Source organism: Alosa pseudoharengus, unplaced genomic scaffold (genome assembly GCF_046254945.1).
Source record: "Alosa pseudoharengus isolate Yale_2024_CS ecotype anadromous, Long Island Sound unplaced genomic scaffold, YU_APseudo_1.1 YU_APseudo_1.1_scf_5, whole genome shotgun sequence".
Classification (NCBI taxonomy): Eukaryota; Metazoa; Chordata; class Actinopteri; order Clupeiformes; family Clupeidae; genus Alosa; species Alosa pseudoharengus.
The window spans coordinates 14,292,935-14,315,128 of record NW_027468837.1 but is presented as its reverse complement, the minus strand read 5'-3'; the positions used below and the strand labels follow the sequence as shown (position 1 = coordinate 14,315,128).

Sequence of the window (22,194 nt, the reverse complement as noted above, 5' to 3'; positions counted from 1 at the left end):
AAGCTATTTATGGTTACTAATATACTCCGAATCTCTGGCCCTCTCTTAGAGCCAGGCATAGTGAGCTGGCCCTCGGAAGAAAAAGTTTGGGGACCACTGCCTACCTAGCCTATCCATTTGTGGTGAAAATGTAACATGTTTACAAGACGATGGAAGGTGCAAAGGTGTGTCATCCAGAGCGTGCGTAATGACGTAATGAACTGGGGGTTGTTTTGGAGGAAGTAAGCTAGCTAGCTAGGGGCTGAGGTAGAAACAGAAAGGGAAAGATTGTGAGCTCGAGTCCTACGGTGACGGTGCAGTACACGGTTATTATTTCTTTTCCAAATAGATACTGTTTTTAGCTGTAGTATCAAAAGAAGGACATCATCTTTACCCAGCAAACCAGTCATTGACTGTATCAGGTTTTCAAGCCCTGCAACAAAAGACGAAAAACCTGCTTCTAAGGGACTGGCTGTCCTGTTTACCGTTAGTCAGCTGAAGATAATAGCTGCCTAACGTGTTTAGAACGATATTTAGTTACATCGGATCGTGTGTCTTTCAGGTAAAGTTTTAATCCATTTTTTATGTTAAGGACTAATACATTGCTTTGACAGTTTCTCATAGACAACGAACGTTGGTTTTCTAGCTAGCCATTCTAGACAGTTTGCCGAATAGCTAATGTTAGCTAAGTTCGCCAAGCTGCGTCAATTTGGCGAAGCTTTATTGTAACGCATATTAACGTTAGGTTGCTAATTTACTCCCTAACCCGAGCTGGGTGTTTTCTAAGCAGCGGCTTGCTCATATTCTTGCAACGTTGCAAATATTTAGAATAGCTAGTTCTACTAGCAAGGCAGAATAGCTAGCTGCCTGCCACAACGTTAACGTTAATTGACTGGTAGGTCCTAACGTTATTGCAAATGCTATAGCTAAAAATGTGTTCTGTTCAAGGAGGGTCGTTTTTGCAGCCATGGGCCTTGATATCAAATTGAATTGCTAGTTGACGTGGTAACCTGGTCTCTAAAGTACACTGATGGTCTTTTAGTATTGGTTTTGTTGTAATTATTGTTAGCTCTTGCAACCTTTACCCAGTTGCGAGAACGCTGTTAGCCAATTTTAGCTAACTTTAGCTCTCGAGGTTGGATACGCCTAATGCTAGCCACCCAGCTGTGTAGCTAGCTAGCGTTGATTATGTTTTCTCCAGCAGAGTGTATAGCTTAGTTAAGACATTAGTAGATATTGTGTTTGGAAGGTATGCAGCTATAGCCAGTAATGCAAAATGGTGACTTTCAGGCTGACATGACAGCCAGTTAACGTTATAGTTCTAACTTACCTTGTGGTCGTTAGTGTTAGATCGCTCTAATGCTAAGGTTGGCTAGGTTATGACGCCTACTCTAGCTAACCAGCTGGGAATATCAGATAACGTTATTGCTGCAGTGGTTTGCTGTTGTGTGTATCAGTGCGTTTAGCCAGCTGAATGGTTTGTTTCTGTTGCCTTAATTGGTGGTCTTTACACGTTATACCAAAACGTTGCAACTAGTGAGCGATTTGCGAAATTATATGTACAGTGAATAAATGCGAAGAGTTGCCTCTGCGATACTAGCAAGAGGCTGTTGTTGGGTCTGTGATTGCGAAATGTGCCACGGCCTACCGCAAACAACTTTATTTAGCTAGCTTGTCAACAGTTCATTCGGCTGGCAATTTGACCATTTTGAATTTCGACACTACACAGTAATGTTAAATGACAAGATGAGTTATTTGTTAAAGGATGGGCTTAAGGTTAGCTAACGAAGGTAACGTTGGCCACGGGTTTCAAGTGAAGGGGTGGCGAGGACCCTTTGCACCATGTGATCCGACTTTTCCGAGTGTCATGGGTTACAGATTAAATATGGAGTTGACAAATGCAGGGAATTACTCTCCCTTAGTTCTCTCGGATGATACTTGTGCGGCATTCGTGTATCTATAACGTACTGTCTGTGATTACATTTAGCCTTTAGAAGTATGTTGGAAAGTAACTTAATCTGCATCATTGTTGTTCAGTGCAGTCCTTGTACATTTATTTGTAATAATTTTGTAAGTTTATGAAGGTGAATAGTGAATACCACTTATTTTTTTCCATGTGTGTTTATGGTGGTGTCAGACAGGCTTAGTTTGATAGGTAGGTTAGCTAGGGCACCATAGTCCCATTCAGTTTTATTCCGTTTTATCCAGAAGCATTAAACAGTTGAATAACCCTGAGACGAAATCAATTGCCCCCTCACAGATTTAATGTGTTGGGAGTGAGGCTAACCATCCACAGCTAGGAGTGTAGGATGCATAAGTATACCCCAGGGGTGTCTCCACCAACCCCCTCAAAGTTACCAGTCAGAAAGGCTGTGTTCCTTGTAACTGATCCCTTTTTGTTGGTTTGTGAGAAAGGGTAGTCCATGGACATTGACCACAAGCTTCTGTCTTATCATTAATTCAATATGATTAGTAGGCTAGTCTTTGCACATGACCGTAACAGCTATTTGCATTGGTTTTCAATTATTCTGGTTGTTGAACCTGTATTTTTTGGAAGGTGAATAAATGAATAAGCCTACCCTCAGCCTGCATAGCACCTCCCATTTCAATGTAGTGCTTCAAATGTGGCGTTCCACACCATCACAAATTCCTCATGGGTAATTTGTTTTATCGTTGTAAATTGCAAGAATTTGAGGTGGACAAGAACAACATTAGCTACAAGACTGTAAGAATGGTGTCCTTTGTTGTGTAACGTAGTTCCACTCACTGTACAGTGAAACAGGATTATATGCCCTATGACTCTGAGTCACTTTTAATTGTGCACGAATTTGTTGAAGTGCCATTGATGTCTCAAAACTAGTGCCTGTGTTTTATTGAGGTGTGACTAGGTGGCAAGAGAACAGTTTGGATGCTAAATGCTGGTCACTCAAAATAATCTACTTATAGACTTCTCAGTGCCTCTGTACATTCCTTATGTGTAGAGAGCCCCATTCAGTAGCCACTGAATCCATCCGCACTGTGCATAGACCGTAGCCGCAGAAGTATACTCAAGGCTTTAGGACACACTCGATCACCACTGGATCACCACTGGATCCAAGGAGTCCTCTAAGGGGGGGAGGGGGGGGGGGGGGTAACTCTCCTTTTGCTTTTCCAAAAGAATTGGACAGTTTACATGAACACCTGTATGATAGTTTACATGTACACCCTAACATGTGCTGTCCCGAAACTATGAACAATGACTTCATGGCTGTTTGAGAGAGTTGGCATACAGATTTGTAGGTAATAGGCAGTATGAAGGATACATTGAAGCTACCTTCAAAAACAACCATTACAAGGGTAGTTTAAATGTATGTTGGACTGGAAAAGAAAGTCTGATAGTTTGGAAAGATACTTGTTGCCACGCTCCCGTGTTAGGTATCTTATAAGACAGCAGTCTTTCCTCTGTGGATCAGAGCCAATGTCTCTAGATGTGGAAGAGAGAAAGGGGCATTTTGGCCCTGACTGGTCTGAATGTGATCATCTCCACTAAGGGGGCAATAGAACAAATGTTGTTTTCAGTGGTGCTGCTGACATCCTGACCCCCACTAGCCTGTGTGGACATGGCACAGTGATCCCTGAGGTTACCCTCCAGAGCAAGGGCAGCGTGTGTAGGGTCAGGGCCAGGGTAATATGCCCTATGGGCCTGGCATGCGCGAAAAAGGGAAGCATTACAACACAGTGGGTTTTAGCAACATTGGTTAGGATGTCTTCACTTTTTCTGAAGCATATTTGCCGGACATTTTGTTTAGTGTTCTGGTTGAGCAAAGTCATTGGAGAGAGGATGTTTTTTATGAGTATGATATGGTTCAATAACAACCAACCAAAAGTAAGCTCATAGGGTAAGAATTTGCATCTGTCTTCTATGTTTAGTTTATGTAAAGTTATGTTGCTTTGTGCTGCTAAGCTTCATCAGAGATTTAGACTTCAGTATGGAGGGAATTTATCCTATAACATCTTCAGTGTCAGTACTACCCGCTGCTGTGTCCGGGAAAGTTTGCATGGTTTCGCTTATTTCTCATAAGAAATGAGGATGAAGCTTTTCATTTTGTCAAGCTTCTCCTAAAGCTCAGTATCCAGGGCTCTGCAGATAAATTCTTGTCTTTTTTTTTTTTTTTAGAAAAAGCTGCAGAACTGCCAGAGGGCTATCACTGAGACAGCAACACATGGCTTTCAAGTGGTGTATTTGAGGCACTGAGGGAGGATTGCTTTGTAGTACTTTGAAATAAATGTCAATTTTAGAGGGGAGAAAGAGGATCAGGGCATATATCTTTATATCAGGGCATAAATGTACATCTTTCAAGTATTTGAAACTTTGTTTATTACTGGGGAAAGGAGGGCGAGTGTCACCCTCCTCGCAATCCCTCATAGATATTTACCTCGTCACCTTACATCCTACAATGTAGGCTAATGTTGCCAAGGGTTGAGCTGTAATTTGTATAGTTTTATGATTCCAACTCTTCAACCCAAGAAGCTAATACTACCATAGAAATGATTTAAATCTTAAAAGCAGGAATCCCAGAGATTGTTTACTCTGGTTGATGTTCTGCCTATCTAGAAAGAAACCCCGTTCTGGCCGGCAGCCTCCGTCACACAGATGGTTACAGTCACTGGCAGCCAGAGATTTTGGTTTGTTTTTGTTTGTTGACCTCTATGCACCATGGGACATGCTGTGCCCCATAGCTAATGTCCACAACCTGATTTACTGTCTGGACTGGGTGTTTCAATGCACACAGCTCGTTCTCTCCCTGCTCAGGTGGCCAGCCAATAACCTTTTTAAAGGGGGGTGGTCACGCGTCTGACAGACGAGAATGTTGTCAACGTGTGAGACTGCTCAAGTCCAACTGGCTAGTAGTCCTGCCTTTCTGTTGATCAGTCCACAGGGAAAAGGGGAAGGGGTCTGTCCGTCACTGTACAACAGTAGGCATGGCTATGTGTCTGTGCGCGTGTGTCTTGTGACCAGTAATGGTTTCAAAAGAGAGCACATGACTAGTAAGAGCATGAGTGCACTGCACATGCAGTAAGACCTCTGTCCCAGTACCACACAAAAGGTTGCTTTTCGTTTTTTAAAACTCCTGAAGACTATAGTAGCGCTAAATTGATTCAAGGCACTCATTGTCATATTTGAACAAATACAATGAACAGCCCGGAGGGGGAGAAAGCTGAGGAATGCTTATTGCCAACATGCATAGCATGCTACTGGAGGTTCCTTATTAGCCAGTGGAGAACAGAAGCAGTTGGTATGTCACAGAGCTGCAGGCACAGAGAAGCCTTTGGGATTAGATCAGTTCTGCCCTAGTTGTGAGGTTATTGCTATCAAACATAATGTGATTAATTCAGGTTAAAGGTCATCCTTTGGTCAAAGGTTAAGTATTTTGTGGAATGATTCTTTGTGTGAGATAGATATGAGAATGTGAGATTGAGATGAGGTCACTATTTTTAAAATCCACCAAGTTCAGGTTCTCTCTGTCATTTGGGTAGTGTAGATAATCTCTTGTGCAATTCAAAAAAAGTGATTCAAGGGATATACATAAAAACCTATTTTTGGAAAATGTTTCATTTGTCATTGTCACAGTCAAATTGTAATCTGCAGTGTGTCAGTCACAGAGCATGGGTGTAGTTTGTATTTCTCAAATAGCCTTCATTTGTGTTCTCTACAGCTCAGACAGAATGACGTCTAGGAAGAAAGTTCTACTCAAAGTGATCATCCTGGGAGACTCTGGGTGAGTACCACGGCGTTTTGAAAATAGGTTTGCTACCAAGTCAGTTTTGGGTGATTACCTACCAAAAGGAAGACTTGTTTTAAACAGAAAACATTTTTTAAATAGTTTGACAGTTGTGCTGTCACAGTTGGGTCTGTTTTATCATAAGCTATATATGAATTAATTTTGTGTTATCTAAGAATGTTCATTTCTGGTAGATTCAGTGGAAGTGATTTACCAGCTAGGTCCATATAAGTCACAGTACTTTGAGCTAATCCAAACCCTGTCAATGTATATTTTACACCCATAATATGTTTCTGTATTACAATGTAAGGATAGTGTCCCACTTGGGGAAGCTACAAGCAAATACAACACTGCATATTGCGCTTTTCAAGCCATCCAAAGTGCTTTACAGTGAAGCCACCACTGATGTGTAGCATGTAGATCAGTGGTCTCCAACACGGTGCCCGCGGGCACCAGGTAGCCCGCGGGACGGCTATGAGGCGCCCCCAGCGCACTTTCTAAAAATAGCCAACAGGTCGCCTGCAGATCACGCTCTAAAAACACGCTCCATTGTGAAGTTTTCAATAGATATTTAAGTCTAGACCAGAACCATTTTAAGAATGTATGTAGCCATACATCTGTAACATTAAATTGATATTGGTGATACCTTTGTAGCTGCGTTAAATTTTAGCCTTTGGCTCCAAATCCGTTTCCCATTCAATCTTTAAACAACAACGGAAGCGGAGCGCATACACGATGCTCGCACGCATAGACAGTAAAGGGGGAAAAAACTTGCTTGTCTGGTGTAGCCAATGGAAGCATATCTTCAAAAGTTCTGTGGCCATTCCATGTTCGTCAAATACGGTTCTTGCATGATTGTTCAAGGACTGAAAAACAATGGCTTTAGCTCACAGGCCTTTTCTCCTCCTAGGCAACTGCCGAATAATAGCGCTGAAAATGTTATAGCATGTATGACTGAGCAGGACTGTGCATTACCCTTTTTGTCAGATCGATCATTTCAGGTGTGCAATAACTTTAAAATGAGTTTTCATATGTTAGGGTCGTGTGGGCGATTACTATTGAAATGTTAAAACCGAATTGTCCACTGAAATCAGAACTTAAACAACCCCTGAATTCATAATGGTGGGTGGGTATAAATTGGGTACAAATTCTAACCCAAATTATTAATTGCACAAAAAGATAGTTTTTTTTGTAAAAAAAAAAGAATAGATTAGATTCCCCATGCAAAGTATGAAATGAACAAACTGAACAAAAATTTTGGTAGTGTTGCATAGGTTATTGATATTAAATTTGAAAATACAGTTGCTTAATATATAAAGATGTATAGGCCTGCACAATATTGATAATTTAAAAGTAAAAATCACATACAGTAGGCCTATTATTTAGGAGGACTACCCTCGCAAAAAAGGGGTGAGGGTATGTTTGTTTTAAATGAGTAGCCCTCCATATGATTTCGGGTCTTCAGGTAGCCCTCATTCCCAAAAAGGTTGGAGACCCCTGATGTAGATGTAATGATCTGTTTCAGTATACTGTTGGTTTGTACCCAAAAGCCACATCACAGGCTAAAAATGTATAAACCATAATCAACACAGCAAATGTTGAATGGTAATGCTAAGATATGGTAGTCCTGCCTTGTATACATAATAGAAGCCCTCTTTGGGTGTAGAGTTCTTCATGCAGTCATTTTATTTGTCAGAAGTAGGTGGTTGTTGGGCATTTTCCTTACCATTCTTTTATACTAGTTAGCTATGGAATGATCTTGTCATTTCTATTTTTCCCTTCAAAAGTGGTTTTCATTTCATGGCTGGTTAAATCATAAGAAACATCCCTGAAACATAGTTGAAGTAAGGTTGGCATATCTCTGTAGCATGAATCTCTTTTTTTCTTTCTGCTTTTGAAGAGTTGGGAAGACCTCTCTTATGAATCAGTATGTGAATAAGAAGTTTAGCAATCAGTATAAAGCAACAATAGGAGCTGATTTCTTGACAAAAGAGGTGATGGTGGATGACCGACTCGTCACAATGCAGGTACAGTCATGCCTGAATTATGTTTTTTAATATGCCAAAATCTGATTGTTTTAATAACAATCACTCATTGCATTTAAATTATTATTAAGTGCCATTGCTTTCCAGATGTTTTCCATAATGCTTTCCTATTATGTTGATCAGATTACAGCATGATTCTAACAATTGCCTACCCATAGAACTGTCACCATGCAGTAGCCTACAGTAGGAGCTTTTTAACTGGTATTCTTTTGGTTCCTCTGAAGATATGGGATACTGCAGGCCAGGAACGATTCCAGTCCCTAGGAGTAGCATTCTACCGCGGTGCAGACTGCTGCGTTTTGGTGTTCGATGTGACTGCTCCAAACACTTTTAAGACCCTAGACAGCTGGAGAGACGAGTTCCTGATTCAGGCCAGCCCACGTGACCCAGAGAACTTCCCCTTTGTGGTGCTTGGCAACAAGATAGACCTAGAGAACAGACAGGTAAGCATGTGGCATCACTAAAGGGATAGAACTGGTCTGGGTAGGTCTGGGAACTACATATTCATTTTCTCGTATTTGTAACGTGGTTTACGAATGCCCAGAGCCGTTTATTGGGCGCTACGATGTCTATCAAATGTGTTTGTACGTAGTTCATAACCGCTTCGGTGTGTCGCCATCGTCTTGCTGTCCCCCCACCGTTCTGTGACTGGTTCCTTCGTTGAGGTGAAAACGAAGTCCATGGAATCCAGGCTGCCTAGAAGCGTGAATGAAATTGCGCGTGTAAGGCAGCTTGGGAAAACCCAGGCAACCTTTGATCTGGCAACCTTTGGTCTTTGTGATAACGTTTAATTATATGTATAATGGGGCAGTTTAATAATATTTATAAGGGGGCAGTCGTGGCCTACTGGTTAGGGCTTAGGGCTTGTAACCAGAGGGTTGCCGGTTCGATCCCCGACCAGTAGGAACGGCTGAAGTGCCCTTGAGCAAGGCACCTAACCCCTCACTGCTCCCCGAGTGCCCCTGTAGCAGGTAGCTCACTGCGTCGGGATTAGTGTGTGCTTCACTTCACTGTGTGCTGAGTGTGTTTCACTAATTCAAGGATTGGGATAAATGCAGAGACCAAATTTTTTGCTTTTTAATTTGGAATGTAATGTTAGCAGGCAGGGTATAGAATAATTTATACATCAAGTTCACATCACTAAGTTTTCCCAGCTCTCTTCCTGTTTACACAAGTGCTTGCTTATTTTTGGTCAGATTTCTTCAATTCCTTAACCACCACACTACCACCGCCCCTGTAAATCACACCTTGTTGTCTGCTCTCCAGGTGACTACTAAGCGAGCACAGGCATGGTGCCAGAGCAAGAACAACATCCCATACTTTGAGACGAGCGCTAAGGAAGCCATTAATGTGGAACAAGCCTTCCAGACCATAGCACGCAATGCCCTTAAGCAGGTATGACACAAGAGCTGATGTGTGTAGGCCTTACGGAGTTGAAGTGATATTCTAGTTTTGCTCATTCATTCATTCTGTCCGTCAATGCGTTCTAGTATACAGTTAAATATGAGCAGTTGTAATTGTTCATAGCGGAGTACATTGTGTCTCACTCACAATAAGTCGTATTGTCATGACGCAAACTGGCTTTGCTCTTTAAGTTTAATATCTGTTCTGTATCACCATGGCTATGCACAGGAAACAGAGGTGGAGCTGTACAATGAGTTCCCTGAGCCTATCAAACTGGACAGAAACGAGCGGGCCAAGCCATCAGCGGAGACATGCAGCTGCTGAAAATCCTGGAACCCTTGGTGGTGGGGGGGGGTCTCTGTTGTAGACCCCCCACACCCTCTCTGGCCTTGTCTCTCCCCTCTGCCACCCACCCCCACACAATCTCTCTCTCCTTACCCTGACCCCCCCCCCCCCCCCAATTCACCCACCCACCCACCGCCTCCCCCACGTTTCCCCAATATTATAACTGGCCTTTGTAGAGCAAGCAGGCTTCCTCTTGTAGAGTACACCGTACATGTTAATGCACTCACATTCATATACTCAAAGACACTTAAGCTCAAGAGGCTAACATGTAAGCTCGAAGACCACCAAAATAAGTCAAAACCTTTTTGGTAAAATATGTGTGTGATTATCTTAAAAAATAATAATAATAGCCCTTTTAACCCTGCTCTATCACAACTCTGGACACCTTTTTTTGTTTAGTTTTTTTTCCTGCCCTTCTCTTTGTGCAAAGCTCACGTCCCTGCAACACTTGAAAGGGGGTTAGGGACTTCCTTACTGATTTGCTCCCAAACTGTATACATGGAGAATTGAGATGTGAAGGATGTGTAATTAATCTCCGTACTTGAGCTTAGGATGTTAAAAATGCATCTACAGCCACATCTACAGCTCTTAAGACATACATGGATGCTAGCATGAGTAGTCTCAGTGGTAAACTGGGTGGCAAGATAGGGGGAAAGAAGCCTGAAAGCTTTTAATTTCTGCACTTTGTTGACTTTTTCAAAGCACCTCATTTGCAGCTTATACAGAAATAGAAACTACCATTTCAATTCAAACTTAGGGTTAGAGGTATGAATTTAAAACACTGCCCCGATTACTGACAAGTACTGACCTGCTTATCCCTATGTAAAAGCGCCCTACCTTTTTAAAGCTTTTTTCATTGGCTTCATTCTCATGACTGATCGTCAGTGATTGAACAGGTCTACAAAACGTAGCTGACCAATCGCAAATTCCCTGACTTGGGTAGTGTTTTTTGTCATGTGATTTCAAACCTTTAAAGACACGTGTTCGGTCAGTTGAACATGGCTGGTGAAAAGGATTTTTAAAAGGTGCCCTGGTCTGTCATCCAATGCCATACAAAGCTGTACCCGTAGATGAACCCTGAGCAAGAAGGAACTAATCAAACACCCCAATCAAATAGCCAATCACATGTCAGGGAGGAAAGCAAAATGTTTTTTTCTTTGTGTATGAATACGACTCACTACTACTACTAGTACTAGTACTACTATGACAATTAGTACTTCTATATTGTCTACTTTTTTATTGTCTACTTTCATGTCGTAAGAGTTTGTATAACTGCAAATCTGTTTGTTTGTCGATCTGTGGCAAAGGCCAACGGCCTCTGTCTTACCATATCTCACTTTGTGTCTGCCGGTAGCTCAGGTTGGCAAAGAATTTAAGTGCTTGATATCACTCGGATCTTTTACTGTCTGTTCATACATTATTATTATTATTGTTATTATTATTGAAAAATTTGACTTGCATTACATAGACAAACACAGAACTTGATAAAAGATAGGGAAAATGTTCAAGCACTCATCATTGAAATTAATTAAACCATACATGCACATCATACACATTGTTTGGGAAATATATGTATTTCAAAGTAATAATGAAAATAAAAAATGTTGTTAAATAAATGTTGTTGTTTTGCAGAATGGAACAGACCATTCTGTGTGTAGACTTGCACATACAGGAAACAGATATTGCATGACTTACAAGAGACTTTTTGCTGGTTTGTGATCAGTAAACACAACTAAACCTGAAGACTTTAACACTCCAAAATGTGATTCTCCAATGAATTAGCAAAAGGATGCGTGTTGGATTTTCCAACTCACTGCTAGCGATTATAGAAAACACCTCCTGGATTATTGGTCTTGCATTTTAAGTCTAAATCCTAGCAACGGTTAGGTTGCTACACCACCCATTCAAGTCACTTCACTTCTTGCTTGTTCCACTGCCCTGAAGCCATTGCTGCAGCGGCCCTGTTTTCTTGAGTCGCTTTGACTCTGTGGATTTTTCCCTGGCCTCTGTATTTGTGAAATCTTCAGGTTCCTTCCTCTTGGCGGGTGTGGAGGTCTTTAACCAGCTCATCATCATCTTACTGCTAGCAGTCTCCACAGGCTTCTGAGCAGAGTAAACAAAGTAGGAGGGAGAGCCAAAGGGCTTAGGAAGCGCCATACAAGAACATGGCCACACTGGACACTGCTTTCTGTACTCATTCAATAAAAATGGTAGCCTCAGAGTACAGTTTAAGCTGACATTCTGCTGAAAGACCTTACTGTGAAACTTGATATGTTCTACAATATTAATTAAGTTTTTTTTTTTTATTCTCTATTTTAAATTCCACAGGTTAAGACAAAATATTAACGATAAAACAATACTTTCTGCTTTTGATATTTTACCTAACCAATTTCATAGTGTGCATCTGGTTAAATTAACACTATACCACTAACATTCAAGGCCGCAAAGAAAAATTGTCAACTAGAGTGGAGTAAGACACAGATGTAAATACAGAGGATGCCTGTTTGACAATCCCAGTAAAATGCTCTTTCAGGCTGTTCAGTTGTTGATTTTGTTTTTAATGGTAAATAGGCTTGGTTAGCCGATGTGGGAAATCTCCTACCTTACAGCACTATTAACACCTCTCCTGTGTGTGTATCTGAAATAGTGTTTTCTAACACGTGTTTATTAATAATCCTTGATATTCACAAGTATCAAACATTTTGAAACTGTTGTAAATATTGTCAGCAGAGCAGAAATGTACTATCAATTCAGACACATGACTAACAAAAATGTAATAAATATGCTATGCTTAATGAAACCTACACTTCATAAGAGCCTTTCACTAGTAAGAACCTGTACTTGTGGAAAAAAATGGTGGCTATTAATTAGCAAAGGTGATTTGAATTAGGGCTGTCAATCAATAAAAAAAAAGTAATGAGTAAGTAATTTCACAATTTCGCTGGCGATTAATCACCATTAATTTCCTTTCTAATGAAGCTTTTAATAATGGATATTGAAGTCATGTAATTAATGTAAACTCAACAAGGAATTCAAAATCTAATGTTTATTTTGTATATTTTTTAACTTAGAGCAGATTCTACACAGAACAAGCCAACAGATCCCCAATAAAACCATTAAGGCCAGGCTTTTTTTTCTGCTTATGCACTTCAACAAACCCCAGACCAATATATTAATTGTTAGTTAAATGTTAACAATAGTCCATAATAGAAAACAGTGAGGGAGAGAATTCAAAGACCTTTTTTTGAAAGATGACCATGCCAGTTTTTCCCTCAACAAAATATTGGCTAGATTTGGAGCGGTATTTAGTCCTTTAGTAGTGATACGTATGCGTGCATTAGGTTGTCTGCTTATTTTGATACCCTGGACTTTATCCTAGCTTTAGAACTGAGATTAGTAAAGCCTCAAATATTTTTCAAATGAATCAAAATTATTAGCATGTTCATTTTGACAGCACTAATTTTAATAATATGTTTAAACACACACAAAAAAAAATATGATTCTGTGTGTTAGTAATATATGCTCAGAATCTTGTACCACTAAGCTGAATCTAACCAAAATATTTCAATCACAAAACAACTTGTATGATCCATACCTTTTTAATGTTAGGATCCACTGGCTGTAGGCACTCTGGTGAATTGTTGCGCGAATTGTTGACAAAGGATGAAACTGGGTGAAAGGTCAAGACATCTCTGGGGCGCAGCAGTTCCAGGGCCTCAAGTGATCGCACCTCCCCAAAGTCCAGCCATCGCCTCACCTCCTCCTCACCATCAAGCACCGCCGGCATTCTACAGAGCATAAGTTTGACAACACATAAACGTTAACAGCTCAGACCTAATTACATTACATTAACAGACAGCATTAAATGAAAACAGTAATTTAAGAAGGGACTTGCCGGTCGTGGATGCTCTGAAGATCGAGAGAGGCATCTACTGTGATGACCGTGTAGGTGTACAGAGTTTCCCCACCAGAGGGAGGTGTCCAGCAGTCAAACAGGCCTGCAATGGTGAGCAGCCGCCAGCCGGTCCATCTGCACTCCTCTTCCTGGTTCTGTGAATAGAAATCCAAACACACACAACATTTTAACATAAGGGGGAGCTCTGTCACAAGCACTAGTCTCCCAAACACCAGAGAGTCCCACATCTCTCTCCCACTAATGTCCTTTCACTGTCCCATACACGTAAAGAAAAAGGTCTAAAAATCATATACTTAAAAAAAAAAGACTGATTCGGAAATTAACTTTGGACATCCAGCAAACACTGTCCAAATGTAAGTTGCTTTGAGTACAGGTGGTAATGCATCTACCAAAATGAATGTTTTCAAAGGAGAGGATACCTCTTCTTGTTTTGGCGTTTGAGCCTTGAATGGACATTCTTGTTTGACATTATCACACTGTGCACCAGCAGGCCCAGGCAGTGTTTGCTTGCTTTGGGGAAAGTAGATGAAAAATGGCTGCTTGTCCTTGTCCTGCCTCCTCCACTCATAAAAGCCATCAGCCAGGATGACACAACGTTGACCTTTCAAAAGGGGATCCTAACAGACCAGAATGTCATCATCATCAAATTATTGGTGTCTATCACCTCCATGACACAAAAAGGAGAATGTCAACATTTTAACAATAATATCCAATGACACACAGAATGTTCTTTTAAGGCTGCATTCCAGCACATGAATTGATTAAAAAAGAACTCAAATTAAGATTTACATTGGGAAAAAATATGTTAGTCTAGGATTATGCTTAATGTACAGGAAACTAATAATGTGTAAAAAAAATTGTTTGTTTTTTAAATGTGCATTCAACTGCCTAATGAATTACTAGTGTGGCAATATAAATTGTTTCCATTGGGAAACAATATGTTAGTCTAGGATTAGGCTTAATGTACAGGAAACTCATAATGTGTAAACATTTTTGTTTGTTTTTTAAATGTGCATTCAACTGCCTAATGAATTACTAGTGTGGCAATATAAATTGTTTTCACTTCCACTACAGCATGGTGTTTAGAATGACAATTAGGATTACATTGATAACTTGTGTCCCAAAAACGGACCACTCATTGTTTGATTTTTATCATGATTGCCCTTACAAATAAGGATGGACAATCACCTTGTAGGACTTTTTTTCCAGCAGGCTCTCCCTCCGACAGTTGTTGGTGCTGTATTGCATTTTGCTTGGGTCATTCTCCTTGAACCAGGCAGGAACCAGGCCCCAACGCATAGCAGCCAGGACAAACTCGTCTACAGGAGCATCCTGTGGATAAAACCTAAAGATGCTATTTCTTCTACACTAATGCTCGAACTGCAAATCAAACTGGCAATACTGTACCTTCTTAAAATGTCTATGAGATAATAACACTGGGCTGTTGGATTGGGGGCTCTTATTGTAAGAAGGTCGATACTTGTCCATATCTCCATCTCGCCACTGAGGTCGTCTTCGCCTTCCTGACCGGTCTCGGTACCCAGAAGCTCGGCTGACCTCATCTGGCGCCAGGGTGCACGCAGTCCTTCCGCACATATGCCTAGGCAAAGTAGGCTACTACTACGTCACGTGACAACAACATAATGCATAGTTTATAAAGACAAATGTTATATTGGACTTCATGCAAGGGAAAGTAGCCGAGCGTAAACGTTAGTATGCCATTAGTTTGCCGGTATAGTCAGATATCACCATAAGTTATTTAATCATCTCTTTGCAGGGGTTTTCTGAGGGAGCTAACGTTAGCTCGAGCTAACTGCATAGTCAATACTTAACATGAACGTTTCGGAATTTAACTAATCTCCAGCGCACATTTGGAGAGCTAGCTCTATGTTATAGTGCAACTAGTGTAGTGAACGTTTCTTCTATTAAATCTAATATGATCCAGTTACCTGATCTCTCAAGTCAAAAAGCTAACAATAGACATGTCCTGCAAACCACAAAATGTTGCCTGTTGGTTTGCAGTTTATGAAGCCAAAACCTATCTCTCTCTTTAGGACTCGTCTAACATATTAGTCTCCAAAAAAGTCAAGAACACTCAAGTACCTACCTTCCAGAGAAAAACGATGTCACATAGGCCGATCGGAGATGCTTGCTCGGTTTGAACAGAGACGGTTGATAAAGCTAACTATAGTATCTTTGGGTTGAATGTGTGGTCTGGGCGCAATGGCTTACGTCACGTTCCAGCCTCCCTACGAGTCACTGTACACACGCAGAATGACCTTATAAAAAAGGCTATATTGTAAAATTAAAATAAAAAAATACAGAGAGGCATTGACACACGTGTTGGAATGTTTTTTATTCTTTTACGTATTTATGTATTCAAATTCCCATATGTTTTCCATACAATACACAAACCATTACATAAAAAACTAGGCAAGTCAGTTAGCCAAATAATATCTATGACATAAAACTACATCACTTCTTCAGTCTCATAAGGAAGCAACAATTAACACAATGGAGTACCACAAATTAAACAAATGTATAATTCCCTGCCAGAACTACCTGCTTAATACTTATGTTCTGCTGTCAAGTCAAATGCATTCAGACACGTCAAATGTGACTTGGTACGCATGCACTTTCAAATTTCACTTATCAACCACCAGAAAAGCATTCAAACATCATGTTGCTGGTATTAACTTGGTACTGCGGGCTGTATAAAAAGGCAAAATGTGGTAACAATGATTGGCACCAAAAGGTGGCAGAGGCATGATATGATCAGTCACAGTAGTGTAGTTTCAGGAGCTAATGGGCTGATTCATTAGTACAACACTAATGTCAAGCCACTGAGATGCAACTCTAGCCGTCAAGCAGTTTGAGTATGCTCTCTCTCTCCTTCAGGGCCTTCCAGGCCTGGTCCTTTTCTTTCTTCGTAGGTGTGCGTTTCTTCTGCCTGGCAGCCATGATCCGACGGAATCCCTCCATGACTTCATTATCAGCAACTCTGACCCGCTGTCTTAGCTCCTGTTTGCGCATCTCCTCCCGAGCCAACCTAAGAGGTCATTGATATTTAGTTTCAGTAGTAATGAATGAATGAATGACTGCACTGTTATTATTAATGCTCTTGAGCATACACTATTATCCACTATTATCCATACATGACTGTGGATCTACTCATTTATCCTTGACATAATGTGTACACTATTGTATTTTGTATTTTTTTCAACAATTTATTTTTAAATCCTTATATATTGCTGGATCCATCTTTCCTGGCTGTTGTAACAAGTTCATTTCCCCAGTGTGGGATAAAATAAAGTCTTATCTTATCTTATCTTACAGTTTTGCTCAGTCGCATTTTTCAGATCAGAACTGAAATTCTCAAAACTACCTGTTCAATCTTCACATGATTGTGTCAACAAGTTGCAAATGCTTTGGTACATCCATGCAAATGATTATGTACAATTCTCTGCTGTTTCCTACATTATCAATTGCTTATGTCATGTTGATCAAAATGTATCATAATTGGTCTCTGTTGAAGTCTCACCCCCCACAACATTTAGGCATTAGTTCATAGCGCAAGTCTTTACATGCAATATGGTTGAACAAGTTTTCATAATATGTCAAGCAAGATGATATTCGTTGTGATGTGGATGAGAATTTGTGGCCCAACAGACAGGAACGCCAGGAGGTACAGTTTTCCCTAAGGAGATTGTCCTATGTTCACATTTCTATCTGTATCGCAATGACATGGTCTGTCGACAAATGACAGTACAAACAGTAAAAACGTAAATGTGAATCTTGTCCAGTCTCTTGCACTCAAACTCCCATATCCACTACTGTGTAACCTACAATTTACAATAATTGTCATCAAAACTTTAGCTATAGTTTACATCAGAACATCCTTCCAGAGTACACTGTTGACAACATGACTAAGCAATTTGACTGTCTTATCCGTGCACAATGACACAAGGACTTGACATTCTGATGGCACTGACATGTTTATTGACACAGATATTTACTTTTGAGGGATGAACTAAGGATTTTGAGCAAGAAAGTGGCTTTTGCAGGTAATCCATGGTGTTTTGGTATTTGTACGAATTGTTTTGAGAAATGCACTTACTGTTTTGCAAATGTTGAGGATGATTCGAGAAATGTACCAAAGCGACTGAGAAAAACTGTAATATACCAGAACACTGACCAAATATAATATAGAACTAAACCATGCAGTAAAACTGTAAATATAATATAACAAAAGTGTAGTGAAACAGTACAAAAACACATTATTTTGGAGTTCTACTTCAACGTTAACTGGTGTTTACCTCAGGAGCTCCTGCTTGCGGGAGCGGTTATGGGCACTCAGGGCCTTGAGTTCTGCTTGTCTCTTGTGCAGCTCAGCGAGCACCTCATCCTCTGCGTCCCCACCGACTCCCTGACGTTCCTCTGAGTCTAGAAGCCCCTGGGAGATCAGCTCATCCTTGATTCGGGCTTCAAGGGAGCGGGTGTGGGGGACACTGTGGGTAAGCATAGTGAATGTGTAAATAACAAATAGAGGCAAAGAGCAAAAATATTCTAGAAAAAAAATTCAGACACACTTGAACAAAACAAGAAAATGAGGAAAATGGAATATTGTGACAGGCTTCACAAAGAAACTGATAAAAAAAACTAAAGCATGAACGGTCTTTAAATAGGTGGCTGCTAACTACTTTCACTTTAGCACAAACTATTTTAAAGAGGTGTTTTTTATACAAGATTTACATTTGCAGGGAATAGTATTCCGGGAACTTCTCAAATTGATTGCTGTGTGCTGGGCACATGATGAGGTTTTTGGGACCTGCCATTTATTTCAGATATACACGGGAGAGGTGTTAAATTCCTAGTGCAATAGGGGATTTCCTACACTGGCCAATCAACAAGCAAGCCTATTCCCCACCAAAGAAAATCACCAACAAAGCAACCTTTGTAAGCAAAAAAAACATCACTAACAGATCAGCCTTTGAGAGCATTTCACTGGGGCTATCACACGTTTCGTTGAATTAACCTACTGTCTCTAAAATGAAACTTGCACTAGTATTATAGTAGTAAAAAATGGTGCAAAATATACGTAGGATATTTGGAAGAAGTCTTGAAAGACCATGCAGAACACATCATTTCTAAGGCAACAATTGATATGACTCTCCACTGTGCTCAATAAGTTTCACTTACAATCCATATTTTTTCACTGAATTGGTCTGCACTTCTGTGATGTGAGCTGCTAACTGATTCACTCATTCTAAATCTGATTCTGATAAATACTTTGCCCACATGCAACCCAACTGACAACTTCCAGACCACAATGAAAGGAGTGCATGTAAGTTGGGCAGCCCTGAACCGTGTCTTCTCACCTAAAGGCTTTCCCCTGACTGCGTGGTGAGGTCCCTGCCCCATCGTCCTTCCCTGGAATGTCTGGAATTGGGGAGTCCTCCATCGGGGATATGATGTTTTCCTACAAAAACAAATACAACTGTTGATCACACTCCAGATTTTCAAGTTGTAATTTCATTTAAAAATGGCCAAAGCTTAATTATATCAGGCTGTGTCACACTTCAACTCAGCTTTTTATATCAAACTATTATATTAATTGATCTAGTGTCATAAGCATAAAATGTAAAGCACATTGAATGACCATTGTGTATGATAATGTGCTATATATATATATATATATATATACACGCTTTTCCTGTTTACCAACAAAACTAGATGCGCGCGCAGCCGTGGGCCAGAAGACGCTTGGTGGCCGTCCACAACGTTATAAACTTAATAGTAAGCTGTAGCTGCAGTAAGCTACAATCGGAATTTTTTGTATACCCCAGTTTTCTCAATGATAATAACATCTCATTTCAGGCTATATTTCAGAGTTTGCATTTTGCATATATTTGCATATTATCAGGCTATATTTCAGAGTTTGCATTTTGCATTATTATAACATCTTCTTCAACATCGTATTTTGACATTTTTGGCGAAGACATGCATTCCGTTAGGGATACTGAACATTTTGAACATTCTCTAACCATTGTGATTTCGAATTGGTGCAGTTTTCAGCACAAAAACTCATTTTATTCTTTTCATGGAGAGCACTGCTCTATGCTGTTATATGGTGCTTTCTGCCTCTTAGTTGCGCACGCATGTTTTTGTGACGTTGCATAGAAATCCATGTATAAATTTGAACTTGAAACATCTGATTCTGACCTCAACCAGTGCCTGGAGTAGACGTTGAGTGAGAGGACCAAAGGGACAACCATCCTCAGGAGGGTCATGCTGGGACTCTGACTTTTTTATCAGGGCATCTACATCTGAAAAACACACACATATATATATGAAAAATCAAAGGTACATTTTCTAAAAACAAATTATGACCATTTTCAAAACGTATTTTAAATATTACATAAATATGTTGGCCATGTACAGTATGTTGACCACAATGGTTTAGATTAGATATTTAACATTTGAGGTATAAAGAATATTTCATCAGCTAGTATTAACTGATCCCATTTATGAAGTGCCTGACTGTCAAGTATGAAAGGTAACTGTTCAACTACAGTAATATCCCCAATCAGAACAGCCCTTCATAGACAGTAGCATGCTCTCAATTCTAGAAAATTACCTGAAGAACCACTGGATGTCATGGTTGTTGTCATTGTTGGGTGTGGTCTTGTTTCTCTTTTTTTTTAAGTATATATTTTGGGGCTTTTATGCCTTTAATGCGACAGGATAGTGTAGAATGAGAGGAAGTGAGTGGGAGAGAGAGTCAGGGTGGGATCCGGAAAGGACCACGGGCGGGAATCGAACCTGGGTCGCCAGCGTACGGTGCAGGTGCCCCTGCCAGTTGCACCGTCTAGTTTCTCTTATGCAGTGCACTGACCTTTGGCATCAAGCTCAGAGAGCGGCCCTTGCATGCTCTTCTTTTTGTCATTGGCTCTGGCTCCTTCCCTTTGCTCCTCCAGGAGATCCTCTTGTGCCCAGCGCTGTGAATAGTGCTTACCCAAGGCAGGGACCTTGAAAGAGTACGACCAGTAAGACTTCTGACCAATGCACACATTTCTTACTCAGTTTAACACACATTCTTCATGCATTAAGACATATTTAGCCGATGGTGATGTGTAAAAATGGCATTTTGATTCCACGTTTGGTTTATGTTTGTGTGTGGTAATATGAGTAAACCCACCTTGTAATATTCAGCCTCATCATCTGGAGGCTTCAGTAGTTCTTCCAAAACCCGTATTTCTTCATTGGTTATATCAGCACAGTATGGCTCCACTGAGGCCCAAAAGCTTCAACACATTACAGAAACACTAGAGTGAAACTACCAGAAACATAATATTATCAGGTCAACAACAATAGAAGAGGCTGCCCTTTCAGGTTAGGCTAACTTGACTTACCGGTTAGGAGCATCATTTTTGGGATTGCGTGGAATCTCTTGGGGATCTTCACTGAACTCATACTCTGGCACTTTGGGCTGCAAGTTCTTAGATTTTGGTCGACCAGGACCAGGTCCTGGGCCATGGCTTCCCTTTCCATCAAGTTTCTGCTTCTTAGGCTTTGAATGTCTAGAGGTAACAGAGAGGTCTGCATCTTTCAGCTTCAGAAACCTCTTATCTCCTTTTTTATCCTGCCAGTCTGTCAGAATCTGTAATGAAAATCAATCGACATAACTTTATAGTTAGTTGTTAAAATACAGTAATAAGCAGGACAATAATATACAAATGTGTATTTCAGTCTGACCTGTCTCTGTTCTTCCAATGCTCGAAGACGTCGACTCGCCGAGGAGAGAAGGGTCTCCAACTCCAATTGGAGTGTGTCTAGTTCTTCTATGCCAATTCCATCATCTTCTGAACGTCCAAGAACCGCTGTGTATCGCGGACATACCTTGGTATGCTCCACAGGCTTGAAATCATAGTATTTAAGTGGTGGGCAGTCCTTCAGCTCGCTCATCTTGTCTGTCAAAATATCTATCTGCAAGAGAACGTCCCAAGACATTTTTATGATGAGCGCACACCTTTACAGTGGACAGGATGGCACCTTATATTTGTAAACATGCATATACTTGGGTCGTCACAGTAGAAAACATAGATGTTGGACGTTCATTACCTGGCCTACAGACTTGCTATATTGATCTGTGAATGGTCCCATACAGTTTAATGTCACGTGCTGATTATAGGGATAAACACTTGCAGACACCTTATAGTCTAACGTCAACTTTGACTGTGTAGATACGGAAGCGGCAAATGCCTACATTAACTTTACTCAGCTTACTTGGTTCTTCCATTCAGTAAAGTAAAACAAAGAACCTGCCCTGTTCACGCTATGTGTTGATGTAGCTTGCGCTAACATTAGGAAGTAACGCAAGCTAGCTAACGTTAGCTAATACCAAGCTAAATCCCCAGCTAGCCGAATAACCGGTTTCGCCAAACCGAAGTAATACATCTCATTGAACATTGTGCATGTATTGCCTTGAATTCCTCCAACATTGTTTTATTGAAACACGCTGTATCTACATTGTGATTTTCTACGAATAATAATAAATTCAGTTAGCTAATTAAACGGTAGTATTTACCTCTGGAAAGGGGCAGCCATTACCGAGTATACCATATCTATATGAAAGGGGGGAATTGATAATATAGGTCACGGGCTTGGTCCATATAATACAGAACGTAAGAGAAACTTTAGGGTTCTTTAAATATATGTTGTTGTCTAATTACATCTACAGCAT

General features: G+C 40.4%; 3 protein-coding genes across 6 annotated transcripts; 1 reads left to right on the top strand and 2 right to left on the bottom strand.

Annotated features, from left to right (window-relative positions):
- The first annotated feature begins 230 nt into the window (after window positions 1-230).
- rab7a (RAB7a, member RAS oncogene family) lies at window positions 231-9,641 on the top strand. The gene is made up of 6 exons (XM_076268972.1): window positions 231-541; window positions 5,676-5,738; window positions 7,642-7,768; window positions 8,011-8,229; window positions 9,053-9,181; window positions 9,419-9,641. Exons 2-6 carry the CDS (start codon window positions 5,686-5,688, stop codon window positions 9,512-9,514), a joined length of 624 nt encoding a protein of 207 aa, XP_076125087.1. The 5' UTR covers window positions 231-541; window positions 5,676-5,685; the 3' UTR covers window positions 9,515-9,641.
- Window positions 9,642-11,086: 1,445 nt separating this feature from the next.
- Window positions 11,087-15,667, bottom strand: hmces (5-hydroxymethylcytosine binding, ES cell specific). Of its 3 annotated transcripts, none has more exons than XM_076268971.1 (7): window positions 15,559-15,667; window positions 14,859-15,071; window positions 14,640-14,783; window positions 13,871-14,068; window positions 13,431-13,585; window positions 13,131-13,323; window positions 11,087-11,638 (listed from the first exon to the last, which is right to left on the bottom strand). In XM_076268971.1, exons 2-7 carry the CDS (start codon window positions 15,045-15,047, stop codon window positions 11,450-11,452), a joined length of 1,068 nt encoding a protein of 355 aa, XP_076125086.1. In that variant the 5' UTR covers window positions 15,048-15,071; window positions 15,559-15,667; the 3' UTR covers window positions 11,087-11,449. The 3 variants fall into 3 exon arrangements, with proteins under 3 accessions (XP_076125086.1, XP_076125085.1, XP_076125084.1); XM_076268970.1 differs by having other exon boundaries at window positions 14,859-15,065; XM_076268969.1 differs by having other exon boundaries at window positions 14,859-15,051.
- Window positions 15,668-15,782: 115 nt separating this feature from the next.
- tada3l (transcriptional adaptor 3 (NGG1 homolog, yeast)-like) lies at window positions 15,783-22,102 on the bottom strand. Of its 2 annotated transcripts, none has more exons than XM_076268379.1 (9): window positions 22,039-22,102; window positions 21,207-21,437; window positions 20,864-21,111; window positions 20,650-20,755; window positions 20,347-20,479; window positions 19,674-19,777; window positions 18,830-18,930; window positions 17,768-17,959; window positions 15,783-16,500 (listed from the first exon to the last, which is right to left on the bottom strand). In XM_076268379.1, exons 2-9 carry the CDS (start codon window positions 21,414-21,416, stop codon window positions 16,308-16,310), a joined length of 1,287 nt encoding a protein of 428 aa, XP_076124494.1. In that variant the 5' UTR covers window positions 21,417-21,437; window positions 22,039-22,102; the 3' UTR covers window positions 15,783-16,307. The 2 variants fall into 2 exon arrangements, with proteins under 2 accessions (XP_076124494.1, XP_076124493.1); XM_076268378.1 differs by lacking the exon at window positions 22,039-22,102 and adding an exon at window positions 21,573-21,802.
- Between the last annotated feature and the right edge of the window lie 92 nt (window positions 22,103-22,194).

Excerpts from the sequence above, each read along its gene's own strand:
- tada3l (XM_076268378.1), bottom strand. The coding sequence starts at position 21,614 with ATGGGACCATTCACAGATCAATATAGCAAGTCTGTAGGCCAG. Across the intron at positions 19,778-20,346 it reads CTCTGAGCTTGATGCCAAAG|ATGTAGATGCCCTGATAAAA; the intron begins GTCAGTGCACTG and ends TGTGTTTTTCAG. Across the intron at positions 18,931-19,673 it reads TACTCCAGGCACTGGTTGAG|GAAAACATCATATCCCCGAT; the intron begins GTCAGAATCAGA and ends TTGTTTTTGTAG.
- rab7a (XM_076268972.1), top strand. The coding sequence starts at position 5,686 with ATGACGTCTAGGAAGAAAGTTCTACTCAAAGTGATCATCCTGGGAGAC. Across the intron at positions 5,739-7,641 it reads ATCATCCTGGGAGACTCTGG|AGTTGGGAAGACCTCTCTTA; the intron begins GTGAGTACCACG and ends CTGCTTTTGAAG. Across the intron at positions 8,230-9,052 it reads TAGACCTAGAGAACAGACAG|GTGACTACTAAGCGAGCACA; the intron begins GTAAGCATGTGG and ends TCTGCTCTCCAG.
- hmces (XM_076268971.1), bottom strand. The coding sequence starts at position 15,047 with ATGTGCGGAAGGACTGCGTGCACCCTGGCGCCAGATGAGGTCAGCCGA. Across the intron at positions 13,586-13,870 it reads AAACGCCAAAACAAGAAGAG|AACCAGGAAGAGGAGTGCAG; the intron begins GTATCCTCTCCT and ends TTCTATTCACAG. Across the intron at positions 11,639-13,130 it reads TGGATCCTAACATTAAAAAG|AAGCCTGTGGAGACTGCTAG; the intron begins GTATGGATCATA and ends TACTCTGCTCAG.